We start from the raw sequence: 26,138 nt of genomic DNA, 5'->3' as shown, positions 1-26,138 counted from the left end.
CACATCATAATTAAAATGCCAAAGACTAAAGATGAATAGAGAATCTTAAATGCAGCAAGAAAAAAGACAGACAATTACCTACAAAGGAGTTCCCATAAGACTGTAAGCTGATGTCTCAAAAGAAATCTTACAGGCAAGAAGGGACTGGCAAGAAGTATTCAAAGTGATGAAAAGCCAGGACCTACAACCTCCATTACTCTATCCAGCAAAGCTATAATTTAGAATTGAAGGGCAGATGAAGTGCTTCCCAGATAAGGTAAAGTTAAAGGAGTTTATTATCACCGAGCCATTATTACATGAAATGTTAAAGAGACTTAATTAAGAAAAAGAAGATCAAAACTATGAACAATAAAATGGCAACAAATTAACAACTATCAACAACTAAATCTAAAACACAAACTAAGCAGACAAACAGAATGGAATTAGAACCATAGATATGGAGATCATTTGGAGGGTTATCAGCTAGGAGGGGGAAAGGGAAAATAAGGGAAGAGGTGCAGGGATTAAAAAAGTACAAATTGGTAGGTACAAAATAGGGGGATGGTAAGAACAGTGTAGGAAATATAGTGGTCAAAGAACTTATATGCATGATCCATGGACATAAACTAAGGGAGGGGATGATGGAGAAAACGGAGGTACTGGGTGATGGATCCAAGGGGGAAAAATTGGGACAACTGGAATAGCATAATCAATAAAATATATTATTAAAAAGATAAGAAATTTACTTCTTACAAGAAAATTTTGAAAAAAGAAATGAAAAAAGAATTTTAAAAAATAAGGAAAGCTTAAGAAACATTTCAGACAACATGAAGTGTAACAACACCCACATCATGGGAATACCAGAAAGAGAAAAGAGTGAGCAAGAGATCGAGAACTTATCTGAAGAAATAATGACTGAAAACATCCCTAATCTGGTGAAGTAAAGACACACAAGTCCAGAAAGCTCAGAGAGTCCCAAACAAGTTGGACCCAAAGAAGCCCATACCAAGACACAGCATAATTAAAATGACAAGGCTTAAAGACAAGGAGAGAATCTTTAAAAGCTACAAGAGAAAAGCAGGTCAACAATTAGACTGTCATCTAATTTCTCAATAGAAACATTTCAGGCTGGAAGGGAATGGCATGAAATATTCATGGAGATGAAAAGCAGAGACCTACAAACAAGGCTATCATTTAAAACTGAAGGAGAAAAAGGAGCTTCCCAGACAAGAAAAAGTAAAGGAGTTTGTTAACACAAAACCAGAATGAACAAATGTTACAGGGCTTGCTCTAACAAGAAGAAGAAGAAGAAAAGGAGAATGAAAAAAAAAAACGAGAAAATATTCTAACAATTAATGGCACTAAATACGTATCTATCAATCATCACCTTAAATGTAAATGGCTTAAATGCTCCAACCAAAAGACAGAGGGTAGCTGAATGGATTAACAAAATAACACTCATGTATATGCTGCCTCTACGACCCCACCTCAGATCAAAAGATATACACAGACCAAAAGTAAAAGGATATAAAAAGATATTTTATGAAAATAGAAAGGAAAAAATGGCTGGGGTAGCAATACTTATTTCTGACAAAACAGACTTTAAAAGCATGGCTATAGTAAGAGACAAAGAAGGACACTATATAATGACAAAGGGAACAATCCAACAAGAGGCTATAACCCTAGTAAACATTTACACACCCAACATAGGAGCACCTGAATATGTGAAGCAAATTTTGATGGACATAAAGGGAGAGATTGACAGAAACACAGTCATAGTGCAGGATTTTAACACCCCATTGACTTAAATGGGTAGATTTTCAAGAAGAAAATCAACATGGAGATAGCAGCCTTGAACAACACACTAGATTAAATGGATTTAATTGTTATCTTCAGGGCATTTCACCCTAAAGCAGCAGAATATATGTGCTTTTTAAGTGCACATGGAACATTTTCTAAGATAGACCACAGTTAGGATACAAAGGAAGTCTTAATAAATTTTAGAAGATTGAAATCATACCAAGCATATTCTCTGACCACAGTGCTATAACACTAGAAATCAATCACAAGCAGATAACTGAAAAACACCCAAAGACATGGAAGCTAAATAAGATATTGTTTTTTTAAAAAAATATTTAATTAATTAATTTATTTTTAGAGAGGGAATGGAGAAAGAGAGAGAGAGAGAGAAACATCAATGTGCGGTTGCTGGGGGTCATGGCCTGCAACCCAGGTATGTACCCCGACTGGGAATCGAACCTGCAACACTTTGGTTCACAGCCCATGCTCAATCCACTGAGCTACGCCAGCCAGGGCTAGATATTGTTAAAAAATGAGTGAGTCAACAAGATCAAGAAAGAAAATAAAAGATACCTTGAAACCAGTGAAAACAATGGCACAACAATTCAAAATCTGTGGGACACTGGGACAGCAATACTAAGAGGGAAATTCATAGCATTACAAGCCCATCTCAAAATAAGAAAAAGCTCAAATAAACAATCTAACTTAGCACTTAAAAGAACCTGAAAAAGAACAATAAACAAAGCCCAAAGTGAGTAGAAAGAAGGAAGTAATAAATATCAGAGCTGATATAAATGAAATAGAGTCTAAAAAAAGATAAAAAAGATCATGTATCCAAGAGCTGGTTCTTTGCAAAGATAAACAAAATTGACAAACCTTTAACGAGACTCATCATGAAAAGAAGAGAGATGACCCAAATAAATAAAATCAGAACTGAAAGAGGAGAAATAGTAATTGACAACAAATAAATAGAAAGGATTGTAAGAAAGTATTATGAACAACTGTATGCCAACAAACTAGACAACCTGGATGAAATGAATAAACTCCTAGAAACATACAGTCTTCCAAAACTAAATCAGGAAGAATCAGAGAACCTTAATAGACAGATTATATCTAGTGAAATCGGAACAGTAGTCAAAAACTCCCAACAAACAAAAGCTTTGAACCAGATGGCTTTACACATGAATTTTACCAAACATTCTGAGAAGAACTAATACCTCTCCTTCTCTATTTTAAATAATTCAAGAAGAAGTAAGGCCTATAAGTTCATTTTCTGAGGGCCAGCGTTATCCTAATTCCAATGCCAGATAAAGACACTACAGAAAAAGAAAATTATAGGTCAATATCCTTGATGAACATAGATGCTAAAAACCTCAACAAAATATTAGCAAAGCAAATACAGCAATGCATCAGAAACATCATACACCATGATCAACTGGGATTTATACTGGGAATGCAAGGTTGGTACATTCACAAATCAATAAATGTGACTCATCGCATAAACAAAATAAAATATAAAAACCACATGAACATATCAATAGATGAAGAAAAAGCTTTTGATAAAATCCAGCACCATTTGTAATAAACACTCACAGCAAAGTGAGAATAGAGGAAATATACCTAAACATAATAAAGGCCGTATATGACAAACCCACTGCCAGCATCATACTCAATGGGAAAAACTACAAGTGTTTCTCTTAGGATTGGGAAGAAGACAGGTATGTCCACTTTCACCTCTCTCATTCAACATCGTACTGGAAGTCCTAGCCACAGCAATGAGACAAGAGGAAGAAATTAAAGGCATGCAAATGGAAAGGAGAAAGTTAAACCATCATTATTTACAGATTACATGATACTGTACATAGAAAATCCCGGACTTCCGGCCAAGATGGAGGCATAGGTGGATGCACCATACCTCCACGCACAACCAAAATTGGAACAATAACAATTTAGAGGCAGAATAACACCCATAACTGACAGAAAATTTATCTGAATGGAAGTCAGACAGCCAAGAAGTTGAAGCAGACCCGTTCATCCAGACCGGTAGGAGGGGCGGAGACGAGCAGCCCAGCACAAGTTGAGGCGGGGAAAACAGGGAGAATTGGGCGCATAAAGCAACCGGGGGCATTTAAGGCATCAGGGGTGCGCAAGATCGCAGCGGGTTGACCCTGAGTATGCAAGCAGCAGCTGGCAGACCCAGTGAGGCGGCAGTTGTGGAGCAGGGCAGAGCGCGCAACCCAAGATCCCAGAGAAGGGACTGAGGTCCCACAGAGACCAGAGCTACCGCCATTGTTCCCTCTCGACCCCGCCCCCAAATACAACATCACAATCTAGAGACTGGGGTGCCCAGCCTTGGTGAACACCTAAGTCTCCGCCCCTCACTGTAACAGGAGCGACCAGACCAAAAAAAAAAAAAGAGAGAGAGAGATGGCTCAAACAGAAGAACAAATCAGTGTCCCAGAACTCATCCTTTTGAGCGACCAAGAGATAGCTAATCTATCAGATGCACAGTTCAAAACAATGGTGATCAGGAAGCTCACAGAATTGGTTGATTTTGGGTGCAAATTAGATGAAGAAATGCAGGTTACCATAAAAGAGATGAAGGAAAATGCACAGAGAACCAATAGTGATGAGAAGGAAATGGGACTTAAAAAAACAGAGTGGACCAGAAGGAAGAAAAAAACAACCAATCAGGGAAGAATGGAGAAATAAGAATTCAAAAAAATGAGGAGAAGCTTAGGAACCTTCAGGACATCTTTAAATGTTCCAACATCCGAATTATAGGGGTACCAGAAGGAGAGGAGGTAGAGCAACAGATTGAAAATGTATTTGAACAAATAATAAAGGAGAACTTCCCCATTCTGGCAAAGGAAATAGACTTCCAGGAAGTCCAGGAAGCTCAGAGAGTCCCAAAGAAGTTGGACCCAGGAAGGAACACACCAAGGCACATCATAATTACATTGCCCAAAATTAAAATGAAGGAGAGAATCCTAGAAGCAGCAAGAGCAAAGGAGACAGTTACCTACAAAGTAGTTCCCATTAGTCTGTCAGCTGATTTCTCAAAAGAGACCTTATAGGCAAGAAGGGGCTGGAAAGAAGTATTCCAAGTCATGAAAGACAAGGACCATTATATCCCAGATTACTCTATCCAGCAAAGCTCTCATTTAGAATGGAAGGGCAGATAAAGTGCTTCCCAGATAAGGTCAAGTTAAAGGAGTTCATCATCACCAAGCCCTTATTATATAAAATATCAAAGGGACTTATCTAAGAAAAAGAAGATAAAAAACATGTACAGTAAAATGACAGTAAACTCACAATTATTAACAACCACACCTAAAACAAAAACAAAAACAAAAACAAACTAAGCAAACAACTAAAACAGGAACAGAACCACAGAAATGGAGATCGCATGGAGGGGTATCAACAGGGGAGTGGGAGGAGGAGAGAGGGGGAAGAGGTACAGAGAATAAGTAGCATAGATTGTAGGTTGAAAATAGATAGGGGAAGGTAAGAATAGTATGAGAAATGTAGAAGCTAAAGAACTTATGACACATGGGCATGAACTAAAGTGGGGGAAGTGGGTGGGAGAGGGTGTACAGGGTGGAGGGGAGTGAAGGGGGGAAATGGGACAACTGTAATAGCATAATCAATAAAATAGGAAAAAAGAAAGAAAAAATAAGAACAATAAATCTCTGGAAAAAATATATATATAAAAAAAAGAAAATCCCAAAGATCCCACCAAGAAACTACTAAAACTAAGAAATGAATTCAGCAAAGTAGCAGGATACAAAATCAATATCCAGAAATCAGTTGCATTTTTATATACCAATAATGAACTAACAGAAAGAGAAATTAAGAAAACAATCCCATTTACAATTGCTTCAAAAAGAATTCAATATCTAGAAATAAACCTAACCAAGGATGTAAAAGACTATACTTGGAAAATTATAAGACACTGAAGAAAGAAACTGAAGAACATACAAATAAGTGGAAGCACCTACCATGTTCATGGATAGGAAGAATTTACATTATTAAAATGTCCATACTACCCAAAGCAATCTATAGATTCAACACATTTCTATCAAGATACCAATGATGCATATCACAGAAATAGAACAAATATTTCAAAAATTTATATGGAACCACAAAAGGCCCCACATAGCAATAGCGATTCTGAGAAAGAAGAACAAAGTTGGGGGAATCATGCTACCTAATATCAAACTATACTATAAGGTCAAAATAATCAAAATAGCATGGTACTGGCATGAACACAGACACACAGATCAATGGAACAGACTAGAGAGTCCAGAAATAAACCCACCACTTTATAGCCAATTAACATTCAACAGAGGAAGTAAACACATGCAATCAGCTAATGATAGTTTATTCAATAAATGGTGCTGGGAAAATTGGAAGATATGCACAGAAAAATGAAACTAGACCACCTTCTTATACCACACACAAAAATAAATTCAAAATGGACTAGTCTTAAATGTTATATCTAAAACTATAAAGATCCTAGAAGAAAACATTGGCAGCAAAATCTTCAGACATTGTTTGTAGCAATATTTTATGATATATTTCCCCAGGCAAGGGAAACAAAAGAAAAATTAAACAAATGGGACCACATCAAACTAAAAAAGTTTTGCATAGCAAAGGAAGACATCAACAAACTAAAAAGGTAACCCACAGAATTTGAGAACATATTTGCTGATATATCTCATAAGGGGTTAATATTCAAAGTTTATAAAGAACTTACAAAACTCATCACCAAAAAAAAAACCCAATTAAAAAATGGGCAAAGGACCTGAAGAAATATGTCTCCAAAGGGGACTTACAGATGGCCAATAGACATATGAAAAGATGCTCAATATTACCAATCATCTAACACGTGTCAGAATGACTATCATCAGTAAATCAACCAACAACAGTTTCTGGTAAGGATGTAGAGAAACGGGAACTCTTTTGCACTGTTGATGGGAATGCAGACTGGTGCAGCCACTGTGGAAAGCAGTATGGAGATACCTCAAGAAATTAAAAATGGATCTGCCTTTTGACCCAGCATTCCCATCTCTGGGAATGTATCCGAAGGAATCGAAAACACTAATTTGAAAGAACAAAAGCACTTTTATGTTTGTTCCAGTGTTATTTACAATCACCACGACATGGAGGCAGCCCAAATGTCCATCAGTAGATGAGCGGATAAAACAACTATGGGACATTTACACAGTGGAATACTACTTGGCCATAAAAAGAAGAAAGTTTTACCCTTTGTGATAGCATGGATGGACCTGGAGAATATTATGCTAGGCCAGTCAGAGAAAGACAAATACCATATGATTTTATTCATATGTGGAATCTAATGAACAAACTGAACTAATAAGCAAAACAGAGACAGACTCATAGAGAACAGGATGACAGTTAAGGCAGGGGTGAGGTGAGGGGGTGGAGCCACTGAGCAAAAAGGACTCATGGACATGGACAACACTGTGGTGATTGTGGAAGGAAGGGAGGTGTAAGGAGACTAAATGGTAATGGAAAAATACAAAAAAAATAAAATAAATTTATCAAAATTAGAAAAAAGGAATATACTGAATATGTAATGAAATTGTGCAGTTTTAATAAATTGTACAATTAATTAAGTGGTATGATTATATAATACACACACAATCATTCTGAATTCTACTGGTATAGTTTAAAACTTTAAAAACATGAGTTCTAATTATTAGGCATTTTCAAAACTTATTATAAACAAAATAAAAACTTACCTAACTCAATACATCCACCAATTCCCAGGAGAGATCCTGAGCTATGATACAGAGGAAGGGTTATATAAATGATATCGTCCGTAGTACAACCAAAAGCCCACAATCCAGCTGAACCCTTTAAAGCTTGTAGCTGAGTAATCACAGCTGCTTTTGGTAGACCTAGAAGTAAAGAAAAAAATACATATGTAATATGTAACAGAAATCAAGTCCAGCCTTTTCTAGACATTCCTCTTTTTCTTTAGGTATCAAGAGGTCTTTATTGAAATAATAGCACAGTTACACTTCTAATACCCTTTCCACTTATATACAATAGCTTAAAAATGCTTGTTACATACAGTGCACAGACAGTTCAATAATTACAACCAACATGCAATTTCAGATGCATTTGCAATAAATAAAATAGCCTATTGAATAATTTAAAGTAAAATTACTGTACAATATGAAAATAAAGATACAAAAGTGTTAGGATTACTAGACATGCTTGAGGCCACCTAACCAAGGCCAATGGCAATTACAGAACTGGAAGTTGGCAGACTGAATACACACATGGACCCTCAAAACAAAAAGAATGGAATTAGAGATGACAGCAACAAAATTTAGCAAAGCAGATGGACAACTGACACCACCCATTCAAAGAGCTGAAAACTGAGGTGAAGCCTTGAAGAAAGGTGATTTCCCCCAGAAAATCCCACAGAGGCTCAGAAAGTTGACTACCAGGTACCTCATAGAGTAAAAGATAGTTATGGAACTATAAATAGGGAGTTTCAAAAGTTCTGTTTATGAAGCAATTACCTCAAGGACATAGAAAAGGGAGTCTATGTAACTTTTAACCTTTGTTCATCAAGTTATTACATAACCTCCCTAGTCAAAAAGATATAAATGGTATGAAAACTGACCTCAATTCTTTTCTTATTCAGAGATGCTCTGAATTTGTTCCTGGGTCTGGAATATAATCTTTTCGTGATCTTGGGCAAACAGGACTTGGCAGTAATAAGGGTTGCTAGGTAATATTCAACATCATCCAAAGAGTTCCCTTATAACCTGCCGAAAGGGCCTATGAGCAGACTCTACTCTCATTGTGTAACTTTTCAAAGCCTCACTTGCTAACTTGCACCAACACCTCCTTCATTATCAATGCAATGTTGGTGGTGGTGAAAATCAAGTGATTTTTATGATATTAGGTGGCATAGTATTGTAAGTTCTCATATTTTTACCATTACAATCACTTAATTCAGCTCTAGGTTTTGAGTTGCAAAATATCAGTTTATGTTAGAGAGAGAGCGAGAGAGAGAGAAAGAGATAAATGTGTTTTATTAAAATGTCAATTAAATCCTTACTGAACTCAATGTGATTTTGTTACACTCTTTGATAGCTTTACATCCATAAAGCATGACATTGTCTGTGTGCCTAATTCTGTATGTTGCTCTGTGCTGCTCTCAACAAGATCTCATAGTGCTCAGGACTTTAGGCTATGAGAAGATATTCATATTTCTTTCTGTATAATAAAATCATTCACAAACTAATTTTGCAAGAATATCAATATATACTTTTTTAAAAGGTTTTATTTATTTATTTTTAGAGAGAGGGGAAGGGAGGGAGAAAGAGAAGAAGAGATACATCAATGTGTGGTTGCTTCTTGCACATCCCCTGCTGGGGACCTGGCCTGCAACCCAGGCATATTGCTTCTCATTCCTAACTGGGAATTGAACTGGTGGCCCTTTGGTTCTCAGGTCAGCACTTAATTCGCTGAACCACACCAGCCAGGGCTCAACATATACTTTTGATATTTGTTTTAAAATGCAAAAGAATAAAAATAAAAATAAACTACAGCTCAGGATTGCTTCTTCTCCCCTGGTAGATCTCAAATTTATTCTCTGCAAAAGGTGACTCTGGAAATAGCAGGAAGAAGAGAGACTGGACAGATGGAGAATAAGAGAAAGTCTGCACACTCCTCCAGCTCCTTTTTAACCCTTGACTAGGTTTACCCTTCCAGATTCTCATCTGAGGACTCCACATAGCTCAGAATAGTAAAAACTGAAAGGCACTGACAGTCATGAACCCCCCAACAAAGTGTCCTGGACAATGACACCAGTCAGTCCACCAGGCCCACGTAGGCACACTGAGCTCATCTAGTCAGGATAGGGCATGTTTTGTGTGTTTGTGTTCTGGTGTCTGTACTTTAAATATTAACTGTCAGCCCAAAATCAATAGATATTTGAGGTAATTCTCTAGGGTAAAGATTGAAGACCAATACAAACCCAAAACAAAAGGATGATGAGGAAAATAAAGACAAGATAGAACAAATTTTTTTAAAGATTTTATTTATTTATTTTTAGAGAGGGAAGGGAGGGAGAAAGAGAGAGAGAGAGAGAGAAACATCAATGTGTGGTTGCTGGGGGCCATGGCCTGCAACCCAGGCGTGTGCCCTGACTGGGAATCAAACCTGCGATGCTTTGGTTGGCAGCCCGCGCTCAATCCACTGAGCAACCAGGACTCAAATTTTCAAAAAAATTATTATAATTAATATTCTAAGAGAGATGAGGCTATAGAATGTCAATATACAAAGATAACAAAGAGAGGAATATTCAGGAAGCACAAGAGTTAGAAGATAAATCTCTCAAAAAGTAAATTGAAAGATAAAGGAGAAAAATGGGATAGAAAAATGGGATACAAAAAAATACAAAATAAATAACTCCATCCAGGAGGGCCAATCTTCAAAAAGTTAGAGTTCCAAAGATAAATGAATAAACAAACAAGTGAGGGAGAAAGAATAAACAAACAATGGGGAGAAAGAACAGAAATAAAAAAGGAAAGAGAAGGGAACGTACAGTAGAATTAAAAAATTTTTTTTCAAGTAACTAGAATTGTAAGATCTGAGTTTCTAGACTAAAAAGGCCTACAAATTTCCCAGCAAAAGAACAATTTACAGCAGTCCTAGTACAAGTCATTATGATGTTATAGACTAATAAAAACTCATAAAAAATTCTAAAAATGCCCAAAGGAAAAAAAAAGAATACCAGTTTGCACATATAGGATGAGAAATCAGAAAGAAAAAGAATACTCAATATGTATGCTGAAAGTCAGAAGGTATTAGAACATGTCTTCAAACTTCTGCAAAAAAAAATCTTTTCTAACCTAGAATTTTATACAAATAAGTGTAAGGGTAGAAAAAAAAAGACATTTTCAGACATGTGAGGACTCAAACTTACCTTCTAAACACTCTTTATCTGATAGCAGGACAATGATAAAAAAAAAAGTAAATCAGGAGACAAACTTAGGGTCTAGGAATTAGGGGATCAGGAAAAAGAAGAGTCGAAGGGAATTCCCAGGAAGCTGGTGAAGAATGAACCCAGGGCTGTAAGAGAGTAACTCATCAAGGCTGAAATAGAGGAGGAAGGTTCTGGGGAAGAGGTATATGAAAACATGGGCTTGATACAATACACTGTCTTTCTAATATCAAACCTTTTTGAGGAAGGGGTGAGTAGGAACCAGTTTTAGGTGTATAGGAACCTAAGCAAGCAAACAAGAAAAAAACAGTGATTAATTCTAGGTTGGAGGGAATTTTATGTGAAAGAAAATAAGTATACTTTTATTATACCATAGACCTAAGCTAGAGATAGTGTTTACCGGGTTATAATACTGATACCAATCAAGTCAAAATTTATGATGAAACAATATCAATGTGATGATGGGGAGAGCAAGTGCCTGCACAAGAGAAATGAGTGGAGGGAGAGAATAGTGAGAAACGAAGACAAAATCCTCATCCTCCTGGAAAATCAGTAGACACTTTTTAGAATGTATCTATTAAGTGTCTAGTTAGATACTGATTCTATTTAGACATATGGAGGTAATTATAGTAGGAAAGATGCAGAAGTACTAAATGTGGTTGGTTTGGGGTAGGAGACATAAGGGGGTAAGCGGGGTGCTTTCCCCTAAAACTTCTAAAATTATTAGAATTTTTTACCTCTGTGCTATATAACTTCCATACAAGTAAATATCAAGAAAAAAATAGTAGTGCTTTTGTTTTCAGTCTGTTGTGCACATGTATAAAACACTTTGGTTTTAATCTTGAAGAACAAAGGCTGGTAATGGAGCACTCCAGCCTGTTCTCTCTGGGCTGGGGAGGAGGCTGTAGAGAAGGGGGAAGTGGTGGGGACTGTTTTGAAGACCAGAATCACTTTCTACTTTTCACAACAGTCATAAAGATATACCAGTTAAGTACCTTCTGTTGGAATTTTTCAAAGTTTATCATTTCTACAATTTCATTGTCTCTTTCAAAGTCTAAAATCAGACTGAATTTATGCTGACCTGATACATATTATAATAGCATTTTCCACTTTGTTTATCAAAGCTGTTGTAAGCATAGTCAAAAATACAGTCTGCTCTCTAGTCTAAAAGAGATCATTATTAAGCTCCAAAGAAAAGAAAAGAAAAGAAAAGAAAAGAAAAGAAAGGAAAAGAAAAGGAAGGAAGGAAGGAAGAAAGGAAGGAAGGAAGGAAGGAAGGGTGGGTGAGAGTGAGGGAGGGAAGGAAAAGAAAAATAGAAACTTTACTTATGCAATAGTAGCTTTGCTAGTAATACTACCTGTGCACAAGAAATTAGTGACAGAATATTTTTAATATGTCTGATTCACACCTCCAGTCATCTCCAAACTAATCACAAAAGCTTTAGCCTACAAAATACCATTCAGTTTTTCTTAAGAATCAATAAAGTTTAACATTTTTTTTGAATTCTTGGGCAGTTTCATTATTTTGTGTGTGTGTGTGTGTGTGTGTGTGTGTGTGTGTGTGTGTGTAGTATTATTATTATTATTTATCTGAAAAGGGGAAGGTGTGGTTTCTTAATTCTATTTTGTATTTTCTCCCAAATCTGAAATGCCTTCAAGACTTCCCTTTTGTCACATGTTGCAATCGCCCTGAGGAAAATCAGCAGGGCCAGCCACAGGAGCTTAAAATACAGCTATAGTTGAAATCTGTTTAGGATTTAACATTTTCCACAAGAATATAAAAAGCTGTTTTAAAGTAGACCAATGGATTACCCAGCAGGATAATTAGAAACTATTTAAACTAATCTCTTCATTTCATATATCAGGAATCTAAGGAACAGAGAAGCTAGCAAAGATCTTGCCAAAGAAGCTGGTCAAGGCTTCGATGGTCCCTTGCTCTTGGTGCTGCCGAACTCGAAGACAATAGCCAAGTAGTAAGTGGACATGGGGGCTCGCCAAATTAAAGGTTGACCAAGTTAAATTTAATGCCACTACTCTTGGCAGACATTTGTCCAAGATTGTTGCTTTCTTTTTAGATTTTAAGAAAAAAGAAATCATACCTGTTGTTCCAGAGGTAAAAATATAAAGATAGGGAGACTTGAGGTTTGAGGCAACACGGTGGCTGCTTGGCACTGGCTTGTCAGATGCTGTTGTCAGTTTTTCTGTGAGTGAACTTATGCCTTGGGGAACAGAGTCTCTCACTGCCCAAACACTGATATCTTCTGGGAGGTTGGGGAGGATCTCTTCTATGGCTTCCAGCAAATCTAAAAACCAAAGGATTGGCAATCAGTAAACAAAACATAAATCTTAAACCATTCACCTCGCGCTTTCTCTGGCATGTTGGAACAGAGATAAAATTTAAGTACAATGCTGATTTAACTTTCGTTGGGTAATAAATATCTAAGTCATGTTATGATTCTGTTTCAACAGGACCAACTGAAAGGGAAATCTAGTCATCATCTAATTTAATCAATGCAAGTAGACCAATTCAAATTGGATTTTGGAGAAGCCATTATCCGAATGGCTATTTCTTTTTCCAATTTTCAAATAAAACTAATTTTTAGACTCTGCTTTAAATCTAAGTTGAAGACACTGCACTAATGTTGTCCTTGAAATATTATACAACTCAGTAGCTCATCGTGCCAAAAAGCATGTCTGTCACTGTTTAGTTCCACAATAATGTCATACAGTTGGGAGAACCCCCTGACCACTCTGGAATCATAAGACCACTATGACCTAGACACCACTGCAGAGCCAAGAGGTAAATGCGATTTAGAGATGCCACTGGCCCTTTAGAGTTACTAAAAAAATGCCCAATTACCAGCAACCACCAGCAGCTAGGAAGAGACAAGGAAAGGTTCTTTCTTAGATCCTTGAGGGGAGCACTGCCTTGCAGACATTTTCATTTTGGACTCCTAAGCCCAGAACTGTGAGGAAACACATTTCTGTTGTTTTAAGCTACCCAGTTGTGGCACTTGACTACAGCAGCCCCAGGAAACTAACTCACCAAGGTCACAAGTTGGTGGACAGTAAAATTGATGTTATTATAACCCAAGTGTAACTCTAAAATTTATACATGACCTCATAAAAGAAACCAATGATAAAAAATAATGTTATTAAATATAAAATATACCTTGGCCATAATGTTCAAGAACATGTACATATGGACCTTTCCATCTAAGCAATTATATTTATTCTCAAATTTTTTTTTTTTAAATTACAGTCAAGTCTTTTTTTTTTAAGATTTTATTTATTTATTTTTAGAGAGGGAAGGGAGAGAGAGAGAGAAAGAGAGAGAGAGAAACATCAATGTGCAGTTGCTGGGGGTTATGGCCTGCAACCCAGGAATGTACCCTGGCTGGGAATCGAACCTGGGACACTTTAGTTCCCAACCCGCGTATTCTCAATTTTTAACAAAAGTTTAAAAATCATCACAAGATATATTCTGCTTTGAAGCTGAGTCCAGGGTGCTGGATTAAAAATTTTTCTGGAAATGTCAATCACTATCCAGTTATCTCAAAAAGCCATCTGGAGACTTCCAGTCAGGATGGCAGCATAGAGAAACATGGCTCACCTCTGTGCACAACCACATCTAAATTACAGCAAAAATGTAGAACAACTATCACTCAGAATTTTCAGAAATTGAGCTGAATCTGACAACTACAGAATTAAAGAAAACACGTCCATAAAGACAGATAGGAGGGCCACAGATAGGGAATGGGCTGGTCCCCCATCCACGTGTGGTAGGTAACAACTCCAGAGGGTTATCTCAGGAGTAAGAAGTCCCAGCCCCACACCACGCCGCCCAGCCCAGGGTTTCAGTGCCAGGAAGATAAGTCCCTACAACTTCTGGCAGCAAAACCTAACAGGGATTGAGTCACTGGAAGAAACTTTCAGAGTCCCAAGCAGTTCCTACTAAAGAACCCACACAAACTACAACAGACTCATTCCCTCTGACCTCCAGCACCAGGGTAGCAGCTTGAAAAGCACTAGTGGCATACAGGGAGAAACTGAATTGTCTGACAGAGGCCATGGTCCTTTTTCTGAACCCTCCCACCACAGAGCCACAGAGCTGGATGCTGGTGCCATTTCTGAGACTCCATCACTCTGGCTAACACTGTTTGCCCCACCCTAGAGATCCCTAGAGACTCTGTCCCACCCAATTTATAGGCTGAACCAAGCTGCTTTTTCATATGAATGACTGATCTTGGGTCTTGCTTCACAATTTTCTAAATCCTCTCAAATAAGCAACAGCCAGCTTCAGTGAGCCCCCAGCAGCTGTACCTCTTGCTAAGTGGCCCCAGGCCCAGCACTAGTGACAACCAGCCTAGATTCATAGCTTGGCTTTCCCTAGGAAGCTCCAAGCCCAGCACAAGGAAGTAACAGCCAACATAAATTGCTTTACAGTTCAGGCAGGGTGGCCCTCAGCAAAACAAAGGTGGATGTTGACCTTTCTTGGGAAACCACAGAGTCTGTGTACCCAGTGGAAAGCTACAGGCCACTTTGGAGTACCACCACCCTGCACCCTCACAGCTGTGCCTCCATGGAGGGTGGAGGTGGGTGGTCAATGGACACAACCAATCCTTGTAGCTGACTGGTCTGGGTAAATCCCTCCCATTGACCTGCCAACAGTAATCAAGGCTCAACCACAACAGGAGAGTGTACTCATCCCACAGAAAAGGCACACCTGAAGTACTCAGTTTAGGTGATGCTGTGCCACTGGACCCTATAGGATACCTACTTCATTAGGCCACACTACCAAGACAGGGAGTCACAGCAGCTCTACCTAATACATAGAAACAAACACAGGGAGGCTGCCAAAATTAGGAGACAAAGAAACATGGCCCAAATGAAAGAACAGATCAACACTCCAGAAAAGTAACTAAACAAAATGGAGATAAGCAACCTATCAGATACAGAGTTCAAAACACTGGTTATAAGGATGCTCAAGCAACTTAGGGAGGACCTCAGCAACATAAAAAAGATATAGTCAGAAATGAAGGATACAGTAATTGAAATAAAGAACAATTTACAGGGAAATGACAGTAGAGTGGATGAAGCTGAGAATCAAATCAATGATTTGGAACATAAGGAAATGAAAACAACCAATCAGAACAAGATGAAAAAAAGAACCCAAGAAAATGAGGATAGTGTAAGTAGCCTCTGGGACAACTTCAAGAGGTCCAGCATGACAGGGATGCAAGAAGGAGAAAAGAAACAGTAAGAAATTGGACATCTATTTGAAAAAATAATGAAAGAAAATTTCTCTAATTTGGTGAAAGAAATAGACATGCAAGTCCAGCATAAAGAATCCCAAACAAGATGGATGCAAAGAGGCTCACTCCAAGACACTTCATAATTAAAATGCCAAAGGTTAAAGATAAAGAGACAATCTTAAAAGCAGCATGAGAAAACAAGTTATTACCTGCAGGGGAGTCCCCATAAGACTGTCAGCTGATTTCTCAAAAGAAACTTTGCAGGCTAGAAGGGATTGGCAAGAAGTATTCAAAGTCATGAAAAGTACAGACCTACAGCCAAGATTGCTCTACCCAGCAAGATATCATTTAGACTCAAAGGGAAGGTAAAGAGCTTCTCAGATAAGGAAAATCTAAAGGATTCCATCATCACCAAACCATTATTATATGAAATGTTAAATGGACTTTTTAAAGAAAAAGATCAAAAGTGTGAATAACAAAATGGCAATGCATACAAATCTCTCAACAACTGAATCTAAAAAAAACAAACTTAGCAAACAAGAACAGAGACAGAATCATGGACACAGAGAGCATTTTGACAGTTGTCAGATGGGAGAGGGAAGTGAAGGAATGGGTGAAGGAGTGAGGGGATTAAGAAGTACAAATAGGTAGTTCCAGAATAGCCATGGGGATGTAAAGTACAGCACAGGAAATGGAGTAGCGGAAGGACTTATATACATGACCCATGGACATGAACAATGGTAGGAGGACTGACTGAGGGAGTGGGGGTGCTGGGTGGAGGGGGCATAGTGGGAACAATTGGGACAACTGTGATAGCATAATCAAATAAAATATAATTAAAAATAAAAAGCCATATGTCAGCCACTGCTTAGTTCTACTATAATACAAGACATTGGAGAAAAACTCATGATTTCCTTCCTCAAAATCTATAATCCAGACTGATCACAAAGAGGCAGCAAGAGAAGTATGTCAAACAGGACAAGGCAGTTCACAAATAAAACCTGCAAGAAAACAAAGGGAACATGGAGAATGATAAAGTTTTTATTTCATAGGTGGTAGGTGGATTGGGACTTGAAATTTTTTACATTAATTTTTATATTTATAACAAATCCAAATACAGCAAACTGCTTCAGTCCAGAGAAAGTATCTACTACAGTTCTGCTGAGCATACGCAGCCAGCTACTGTATATAGATTGCTTTGGTAAGAGGGAGAAGTGAAAAATATTATGAGGAATGCTAGAGGAAGAACAAGTCATAAACAAATGACAAAGCAAGTCAAGCAAATAATCTAGACTTCCTCTTTTGACTTTTAGCAGTAATTTTTGCTTAATCGCTCTCTGTGGCACTTTGCATGTGTAAGTACAAGTCTCTGAACCAATTCATTTCATTACCTTAATTTCAAATCTGTCATCTGGAATTGTAAATTAGTAGCATATACTTTTATATGTTCTTATATGATATGTGTATCTAAATTGTCAAAATTAGCATAAATCGAGTTAAAATATGATTCAATTGTGGCCCAAAATCTTTGTTGGAATTGTAGAGCCTGAAGAGACAGTCAGCATTTACAAAGTGATGGGAAAATTTTACAGGAAAAAGGAAATGAGCAGATTACTAAGAATCAAAGGAGATACCACTTAATTTCCTTCATACATTAAAAGTAAATTGACTTCGCCGAGCCTTATAGAATTTTAAAGTAGAATTTTATCTAACGAAACATTTCTGTAACAGTGGAAGGAAATGTGGGTAAGAATAATGAAAATTGAAATAAAAAACTGAACATCATATAGGGGATAAAGAATCATTGTTTACTTATCACTGTCAATCTTTTGTAACAAGAGGAAAAGTTTCAATGTTATTTGGAAAGTAAATTCTGAACATTAAGTCCTAACCTCCCCCCACCCACCTGCCCAAATAGCATTTGTTCAAATACTTTAAGGAAACTTGGCTGTGTTTCATGAAGGTTTACTCTTCACTGAAGTGTCTTGCCATCGAAATCTGTAGAACTGTAATGTAAGTGCCTCCAAAGGACGATGTGTGTCTTCCTTGAGTCATCCTTGGCTCACTACGCCTGGCACACTCACCGTGAGGGATGGAGAGATACCTGGTCACAGAATTGAGCTCTGCCCTTGGGATCCATCGCACGTGCTGGCGTTAAAAGTAAACTACCATAAAAAATGAGATAGCTGAATATTCTATGACCTTTAATGAAGTCTACATTACAGGAGAAGGCTCAATATCTCTTTTCAAAGCAATAGGGTCTTCCAGAAAATCTGAACCGTTTCTCACATTGTAAGGCACTGTGTTAGGAGGGGTTGCAAGCATAAAAACAGGTCTCTCCTTATAATCCGTTAGCACTTTTTGTACAAATTTCTTGTTTCTACATCATTATGATGTATCTTATTCAAATTTCTGAGACTATAAATTCAATGAGTTGTTCATACTTTATTAAAAACTCTTGTAGCTCTTAATACATTGGCAAACATTTCAACTTTAAACTTTTATGCATTAATAGAACTAATATGATGTTCAGCTACAAATGGTCAACTTTAGTTTTCCATTATTGCAAGGCAGAATCCAATGGAAATTACAGATCTCATCACATGCTTAGAACTACCATCCTCCTACCCAGAGCAACTCCATAGGCTGTTCATAGAATGCACGGGCACGCTATGGTTTCTGAGAACACTGACGCGTAGGTGAGCCATGTCCTAAAGCAATTCTTATCACCATGTAGATACTAACATTTCACATCAGTCCAGAAATTAATTTCATCATAAACAATGTGTCAGCTATTTTTACAAATATTAGTTTATTAACAATCATCATAACCCTAGGAAGTGTGCAGAAGCACGTCTTTCTATTGTGATTACATATGCTTCCCTGAAGCAGTTTTACTCACTGCCCTGAATATATGCACACAAGTTTGCAAGTGGGTTTATGTCTTTTCCCTTTCAGCTGTCCTCACATCTTCTGGGGAACAGATAGGCAAAAGTGTACAAGAAAACAAAAAAAGTAGTCTACTTCATTCGATACTATTTCCAGCATATCTATTGCCAATTAATAATCATACTCAAATGCGACCACAATGGCATGATGCGTCTGGTTTACTATTTTTATTTTTCTACAACAAAGCAGGGAAAGTTAGAAAAGTAAATGCATAAGGAAGGCTCTGCAGACATGAAGCCACTTAAACTTCTATTAAAATCAATTGTGTTCTTTTGGAACAGAGGTAATTCTTGACCTAGCTGAGTCTAAAATGGGGGAAAAAAGGCATTCTACTAAATACAAGTAAAAGAAATGCCCTGAAAATTAAAATAGATTTATGTCAGAATATCATAGTACATGGATAAAATAATAAAAGTTCACATAAGCTATTTTATCTCTCTGAATACCTATTACTTTTTATAAAACCTAAAGGGTCTTTATATTTTCTCTAACTCTTTGTTTTGGTCTTTAAGAGGCAGATGCCTTTATGGTTGAAAGTCATTTGGAGAATTATAACAGCTCCTTTGTTAATTGGAACATTTGCCCTGCAGGTTCTGAATGCAACAGTTCATGAAAACTGACAAGGTGAGGCTGCATGCATTATTTTAAGTTCATCGAAAAGACACAGATGTTTACTTCTTGTGAACAGAAATCCAAAACCCTCCTAAACATGTTGAGACACAAAATACTATTGAATCTAAAGCCTTCAAGGTAACCAGAACACAATTTTAGCTATATATTTATAATTATAATGATTTAATATGTGGTATGCTGACAGAAACTGAAATCTTGTGGATGCTTAGTGTGTCCAAAACACTGCACTTGTGGGGTATCATGATTCTAGCACTTGGCAACACTGATATACACTAACACAACAAAGAAATTCCATTTATATACCTACTCTCAAAACCAGTTACCAAATGGACAGCAGAGGGTCAATTTATTAGCAATAATTTGTGAGTAAATAAAGTTACTGAATGCCCATGTGTACCTCATAGTTTTTTGTTAGGTCATTCAATCATCTGGGCAATGAATATTTACTGAGCATCTCCTTTGTGCTAAATTCTGAGAATGCTTCAGTAAACAAAACAAACTTCCTCACCTCAAGAAGCTTACATCTGAGTTCTTGGTTATTCCCAAAGCCACACGAATCGGTTTGTGAACTGGCTATAAAATTTTATCACTCCATTGCATCACTGTGAATCATAGCACACCTGCGGTGTGAAAGGTGCTGAGAGCCAGTAGATGGACAGAGGGAAGGAAAAGAAATGGCATGAGGGGGATGGTGAGGAAAGAGGAGTGGATGGGAAATGATGGAGATAAGGGAATAAAAAGGAGCAGAAAGGCAGACCAAGACAAACATGCACCCAATACGCTTTTATGATTTAGCATCAGAAAGTCTGGACTCCATCCCCGCACTGCCTCTCCTAAAGGCATGAGCTACAGGAAACTTCGTGCCCACTCTATGCTTTCACCTTTAAAACGAGGCTGTGGCTGTGGTGAGGATCACATAAGACAATATGTGGAAAAAACTGAAAGTTATAAAGTACTTTAAAAATGGAAGATATTATTATTATTGCCATAAATATGTCAAGGGTGTAATTGTACATACTTTTTCAAATGACATACAATCACTGCAACATTTCCTGTTTGCTCTCAGTAAAGAGAAAAGATTATAGAGGTAGATGACAACCTTGACAGAAGGCGACAATAATCAGAGTTGAAAAATGGGGGGAAAGGAATAGGTTTAATCTAAGCATATTTAATTTTCAACAAACACTGAAGCTGTCCAGGGAAATTTAAAACACTACCTGACACATCTTCTGCACCAAATTACACAGACATAAAACTTCTTTACAAGCATCATGAGAGAAAGTAATACTAATGATATAAACATTTTAATTTTTTCTAGTTATTTGTGTATTAAAAACCTGATGTCTTAATATTTGCAACTTGTACTTTGCTATCTTTGCATAACTGGAATGCGTGTACTTTTCATAGTTATATCCTAAGGGGACTGACAGCCCCAGAAACAACCGGGCTGTACAGCACAGCAGGGCCTGACATCAGAGACCAGAGTCTTTGCTTGGGAACCTACTGAGTTGTGTCATCTTAGTCACCTAGGTGAATTTCTTTCCCTCCCAGTCTCCCAAACAGAGCTCTGCATCTGCCTCTCAGAATCACTCGGAGTGTCTTTTACCCAATCAGCCTTGAGTAAATGCCAACTGCTGATATTTTTGTTAAGAACAGTGACAGTAAAAATAACATTAGCCCCATGGCTTGGCTTTTCCTTCGGCTTGCTCCTGGAGACAGAAGTCATTAGACACCTGCCACGACTGCAAGTTCACCTGTCACCATGGATGGACATTGTCTGGCCTGTCTGTAAAACCTTTTTGAAATTGGTTCTATAATACTTCCGAAAAATAAAATTTTGCTATTTTTTTCTCATAGCTAACACAAAGAAGGTTATAGAGGCAAAATCCTAGTGAGATGCCAATCAAAAGCCTCAGGTGACTCTGTAATAATAATAGCAATTATTTCAATTCACTCAGGATGTAGTCAGTGCATACCAGGCACTCAGCTAACCACTTTCCAAAAGCTATGTCATTTAATTTTCAGAACTACACTATGAAGTAGATGGTATTATCACCATCTTACAACTAAGCAAAGTGAGCCCAGGGCATCTAGCTGATTTTATCTTCTATCACACAGCTGAGAAATGGAAGGCCATAAATGAAACCCAAGGCTGTCTGACTAATTTCTGTCTAAATCACTTGACTGGTCTTTCCATCTCCATATACTTACTTTCCCTGGGGATATAATGATTTAACTGTACATCTCTCTCTGAAATATCCAATGAGAATCTAATGCCTCTGAAATTTATTCTAAAAACTATATGCATATATTGTTCACTGATTAGACTCAAAATGCCAAGAACACAGTATTTCAGGGTAAGAGCTTCAAATACAGAAAAGTTATCTAAGCTATGTCTTAAAAAATCTAATAATCAAAATAGAAATGTCCCATCTTTTAGAAACCTATGTAATTTATATATTTTGGAGGTATGCTAAAAAAGAACCACTAGTAAGATTTAAGGTTGATTTCTTCAGCTACCTACTTACTAAGCAGAGCGACTAAATGGTTCTGGCTTAAAACTCCAGCATCTGCCCCCGGCAGTGGCTCAGTTGGTTGGAGCGTCATCCTATAAACTGAGAGGATTTTGGGTTTGATAACCAGTTAGGGCACATGCCTACATTGTGGGTTCCATCTCCAGTTGGGGTGCACACAGGAGGCAACCAATCCATGTTTCTCACATTGATGTTCCTCTCTCTCTCTCAAATCAACAAACATATCCCCAGGTGAAGATTTAAAAAACAAACAAACTCTGGCATCCCAAAGTGGCTTTCATATGTAAAAAAAGTGACTGTTAGTGTTCAAAACAAAAACAAGGAAATAATGAAATTAGTTACTGCAATCAAAGGAAAAGCAGGCACAAGTAAAACTGCAAAGTTAATTGGTCCTAATTAAGCAACAACTTAGTCAACAGCAGAGTTTGCATACTCTATTTTGAGAGTAACCGGGCCTATTCATGTTAAGAGGCCTTCAGGAGACTGGCTGTTTCTCAGGTTGGCCTTAACATCCTGGCTCCAGAAACTGAATTTTCAAGGATACTGTGGCCTTTTAATTTGCTTTTCTAAAGGGAATTTATGGCTTATCAATTTGTAACACAAATTTGAGGTTTAGATTTGCTCTAGAAACTGCAACCTGCACAAATGATAAACATTGTTTCACCGTTATTAAAATTGTGACTTATTTATCCTTCTTATTGCCACAGTTCAGAGAATAAGTATCATTTTTTTCACATTTCTAGTGTACAATACTTTGTAATGCAACCCATCTTCGTAGGTTCTTTGTTAATAATTAGGCACTAAACCAAAGACTTTTCTTCTTAGCTCAGGCTCCACATGTGTATCCAAAGCCTAACTCCAAGGGGAGGGAAAAGAAGGTTAAAACTTACTGTATGAAAGAAAGCTGTGTGTGATATATTTACACAATGGAATACTCAGTCATAAAAAAGAAGGAAATTTTACCCTTTGCGACAGCATGGATGGAGAGCATTATACTAGGTGAAATCAGCCAGTCAGAGAAAAGACAAGTACATAACATTTCACTCATATGTTTAATCTAATGAACACTGTAACTAACAAACAAAATAGAAACAAACTCATAGACAGAGAACAAACTGTCAGAGGGGAGGGTTTTTGCACGGTTGGGTGAAAAAGAGGGAGGGATTTAGCAAAAAAATTAAATAAATAAAACAATCCTCATAGACACAGAAAACAGTATGCTGACTACCAGAGGGCAAGGGAGGTAGAAGAGGCTAAAGGGGGATAAATGGTGATGGAAGGAGACTTGACTTTGGGTGGTGAACATACAAGACAATACACAGATGATGTGTTATAGAATTGTATACTGGAAACCTATGTAATTTTATTAACCAATGTCACCTCAATAAATTCCATTACAACGAATCAAAACAATAAAAACTGTGCTTCCTATTTGTCTAAAAAGAGAAGAAGAAAAAGAAATAAAGTAACGATGTACAGAAGTGGGCAGGGAAGAGTGCGAAAGAGGCCCAGAATCTACCAAGAAACGCCACTGGCTGCGAGGTGGGCACCCAGCCTGGCCAGGCAAATCCTGACTTATGAGTGGTACAAAATAACAATAGATATGAAGACAAATTCAGACACTTCTGATGAAACATGTTTGTTGTGAGAATGTAGTCAGCTTTGATAGTGTTACTATTAGAGGCAGTTAGGTGGTATTCTACAATGAAATCAAGATAACTTTCCTACTCATCAATTAATCTTGTCAGATCTGATAAAATCTAGAACTGAGTTCTAAGTTTGTGTGTTATTGCATTCAATGAAGCGATAATAAATAGCAGTACAATTGTCCTTCTCCCCAAATAGCTAGAAGCAGGAATTTAATAAGTTTTCTGAAACTGTCTTGATATTTACGAATCCACAACAGAATAAGTGATCAAAGTGGGAGAGGGGGTATTAAACCGCCAGTAGTAGAATTGTAAAATTATTTTGTAGCATGCCAGTTTCATCACACAACCCAAAGTATTAAATGTGCATTGTTCTAACAGAAAAACAAAAAACAAAAACAAAAACGGAGGAGCTGGAGAACGGTCAGGGCTGACATTCTGCAGCAGAGGACACCCCATACTCTACCTGTGCCCACCACGAGGGCCCTAGGCTCACAGCTGCGGACGCAATGCAGGAGGGAGTTGGAGCGAATGTTGGAGTTGAGGAAGGCCACCACACAGCCCAGCTTGGCTAGGCCGAACCACACGTGGACAAAGTCGGGCTCATTGCTCATCAGCAGAGCCACAGTGTCCCCCCTTTTCAGCGTGGAATGGTTCAGGAAGACATAGGCCACTTTGTTGCTCCTTTTGTCCACATCCTCATAGGTGTAGATGTCCCCTTCGTAGATGATGAAAGGTTTCTGGGGCTGCTTCTTGGCTTGGCTCAGAAATTTATCCAGGACAGTGACGAGCTGCCCTTTCCAACTGTACAGCTGCAGCCGAATTCCACAGCAAACCACCTTCAGCAGGTACCAGAAGTCGTTCCAGAAGTAAGGGAACAGGAGTTTCTGCACGAAGTGCAGTAAGACTATTCCGGCCCCAAGACCTGATATCCAAAACAGCAGCATGGGGGCCGCGGGGCCAGAATGCCCCTCTGATCCCAGCCTGCCGAGTGAGTGTCCTTCTCTTCCAGGCCGGTTCTCAGGGCTCAGGACTGGCGCCTGCAGTTTATACCAGCCTTTGGGGGTGGAGTTAGGATAGCTGGGGAGAGAACTTGTGAAACAGAATTAGGAGTTTTCAGAGAAAGTTTGCAGGAAAGGAGAGGATGCCAGGAATAAGACTTGAGACACCTGGTGGCAGAGAAGAGCGAGCAGGATTCTGGCGAAATCACACTGGCAGCCTCCAGGGGCCGTGGCGCAGCGCCTTCGCCCGACGGCGGTCCCGCTGCACTGTCCAGCCCGGTCCTCGGGCGGGTTGGGTCAGTTCCCGGCGCCTCAGTGGCCCGACGCGAAACCCACCGCCTCGGGAAAAGTCAGTCCAGGGTCAGCGTAGGTTTTGCAGCGGCTGCGACTTGGAGGCTGAATTGGAACCGGCAGAAACTCGGTGTCGACGGCTGAGAAACCAGAGCCTTCAAATGCCTTAACGCGCCAGAATCCGGGGCGGGTTTCGGGGCCACGCCGCCGGCTGTTGCCCCCAAGGCCCGAGGGATGCCGGCGCCGGAGAGACGCGCTCGCTGCGCCCCAGGCTCCCTCTCCGAGGCACCCCCTGCTGGAAGGAGTAGCCTCCAATCCCGCCGCAGCTCCCCTCCCAGTGACCTTGCGGCTGGTTTATCAACTGCGGTGGGGTTGTCCTCCGCCTACCTCCCGCCTCCTGGTTCCGGCCACCCCCAGCTCCGTCGGTCGCTGAACCGCTCGCGCTCCCCCCTCGCCGGCTCCTCCTTCGGCGCTCGTCCTGCCTTCAGGCTCAGAAGGGCCTCTGGTGGGGAAGCCGGAGGACGTGGCAAAGGGTCCAAGAGAACCAGGTGGCTGGAATTGGGTCGTGGTTGTTCGTTTAATTAAATCAATAGAGAATTAAGGGAATTAAAACTAGAGTCTGGAGAGGAGAGGGGGACAAACAAAACTTCGGAGGGAGGGAGGGAGAGAGATGAATTGGGCAGGCAAAGAATGTTAGGATTCTTGAATTCTTTGTCCATAAAATACCGTAAAATTGGCTTGGTCTACAAAAAGTATTTTGAAAGCATATATTAATAGGTTGTTGTGGACATTTATACTGCAATTCAATGCTTAGAGTGCCCAAACAGTGCTTTTCACAAAATTTGCAAAAATGATTGATTAATGTGGGAGCTTAAGTCCATATCTACATCCATATTTTGTTTTTAGATTTTATTTACTTATTTTTAGAGAGGGAAGGGAGGGAGGGAGGGAGAGAGAGAGAGAGAGAGAGAGAGAGAGAGAGAGAGAGAGAGAGAAACATCAATGCGTTTGCTGGGGGTTATGGCCTGCAACCCAGGCATGCACCCTGGCTGGGA

The 26,138-nt window shown here is 38.7% G+C and overlaps 1 protein-coding gene across 1 annotated transcript in view; it reads right to left on the bottom strand.

The window, feature by feature from the left end:
- Positions 1-24,738, bottom strand: part of SLC27A6 (solute carrier family 27 member 6) — a 72,702-nt gene extending 47,964 nt beyond the window's left edge. The window contains exons 1-3 of the mRNA XM_045837985.1: positions 24,258-24,738; positions 12,874-13,077; positions 7,548-7,706 (exon numbers count right to left, since the gene is read on the bottom strand). Coding sequence (XP_045693941.1) covers positions 7,548-7,706; positions 12,874-13,077; positions 24,258-24,738 — 844 coding nt within the window. The remainder of the gene's footprint in view (positions 1-7,547; positions 7,707-12,873; positions 13,078-24,257) is intronic.
- Between the last annotated feature and the right edge of the window lie 1,400 nt (positions 24,739-26,138).

This window comes from Phyllostomus hastatus, unplaced genomic scaffold, assembly GCF_019186645.2.
Source record: "Phyllostomus hastatus isolate PE091 unplaced genomic scaffold, TTU_PhHast_1.1 phas_contig_254, whole genome shotgun sequence".
Lineage (NCBI taxonomy): Eukaryota > Metazoa > Chordata > Mammalia > Chiroptera > Phyllostomidae > Phyllostomus > Phyllostomus hastatus.
This window is presented reverse-complemented; position numbering and strand designations above follow the sequence as displayed.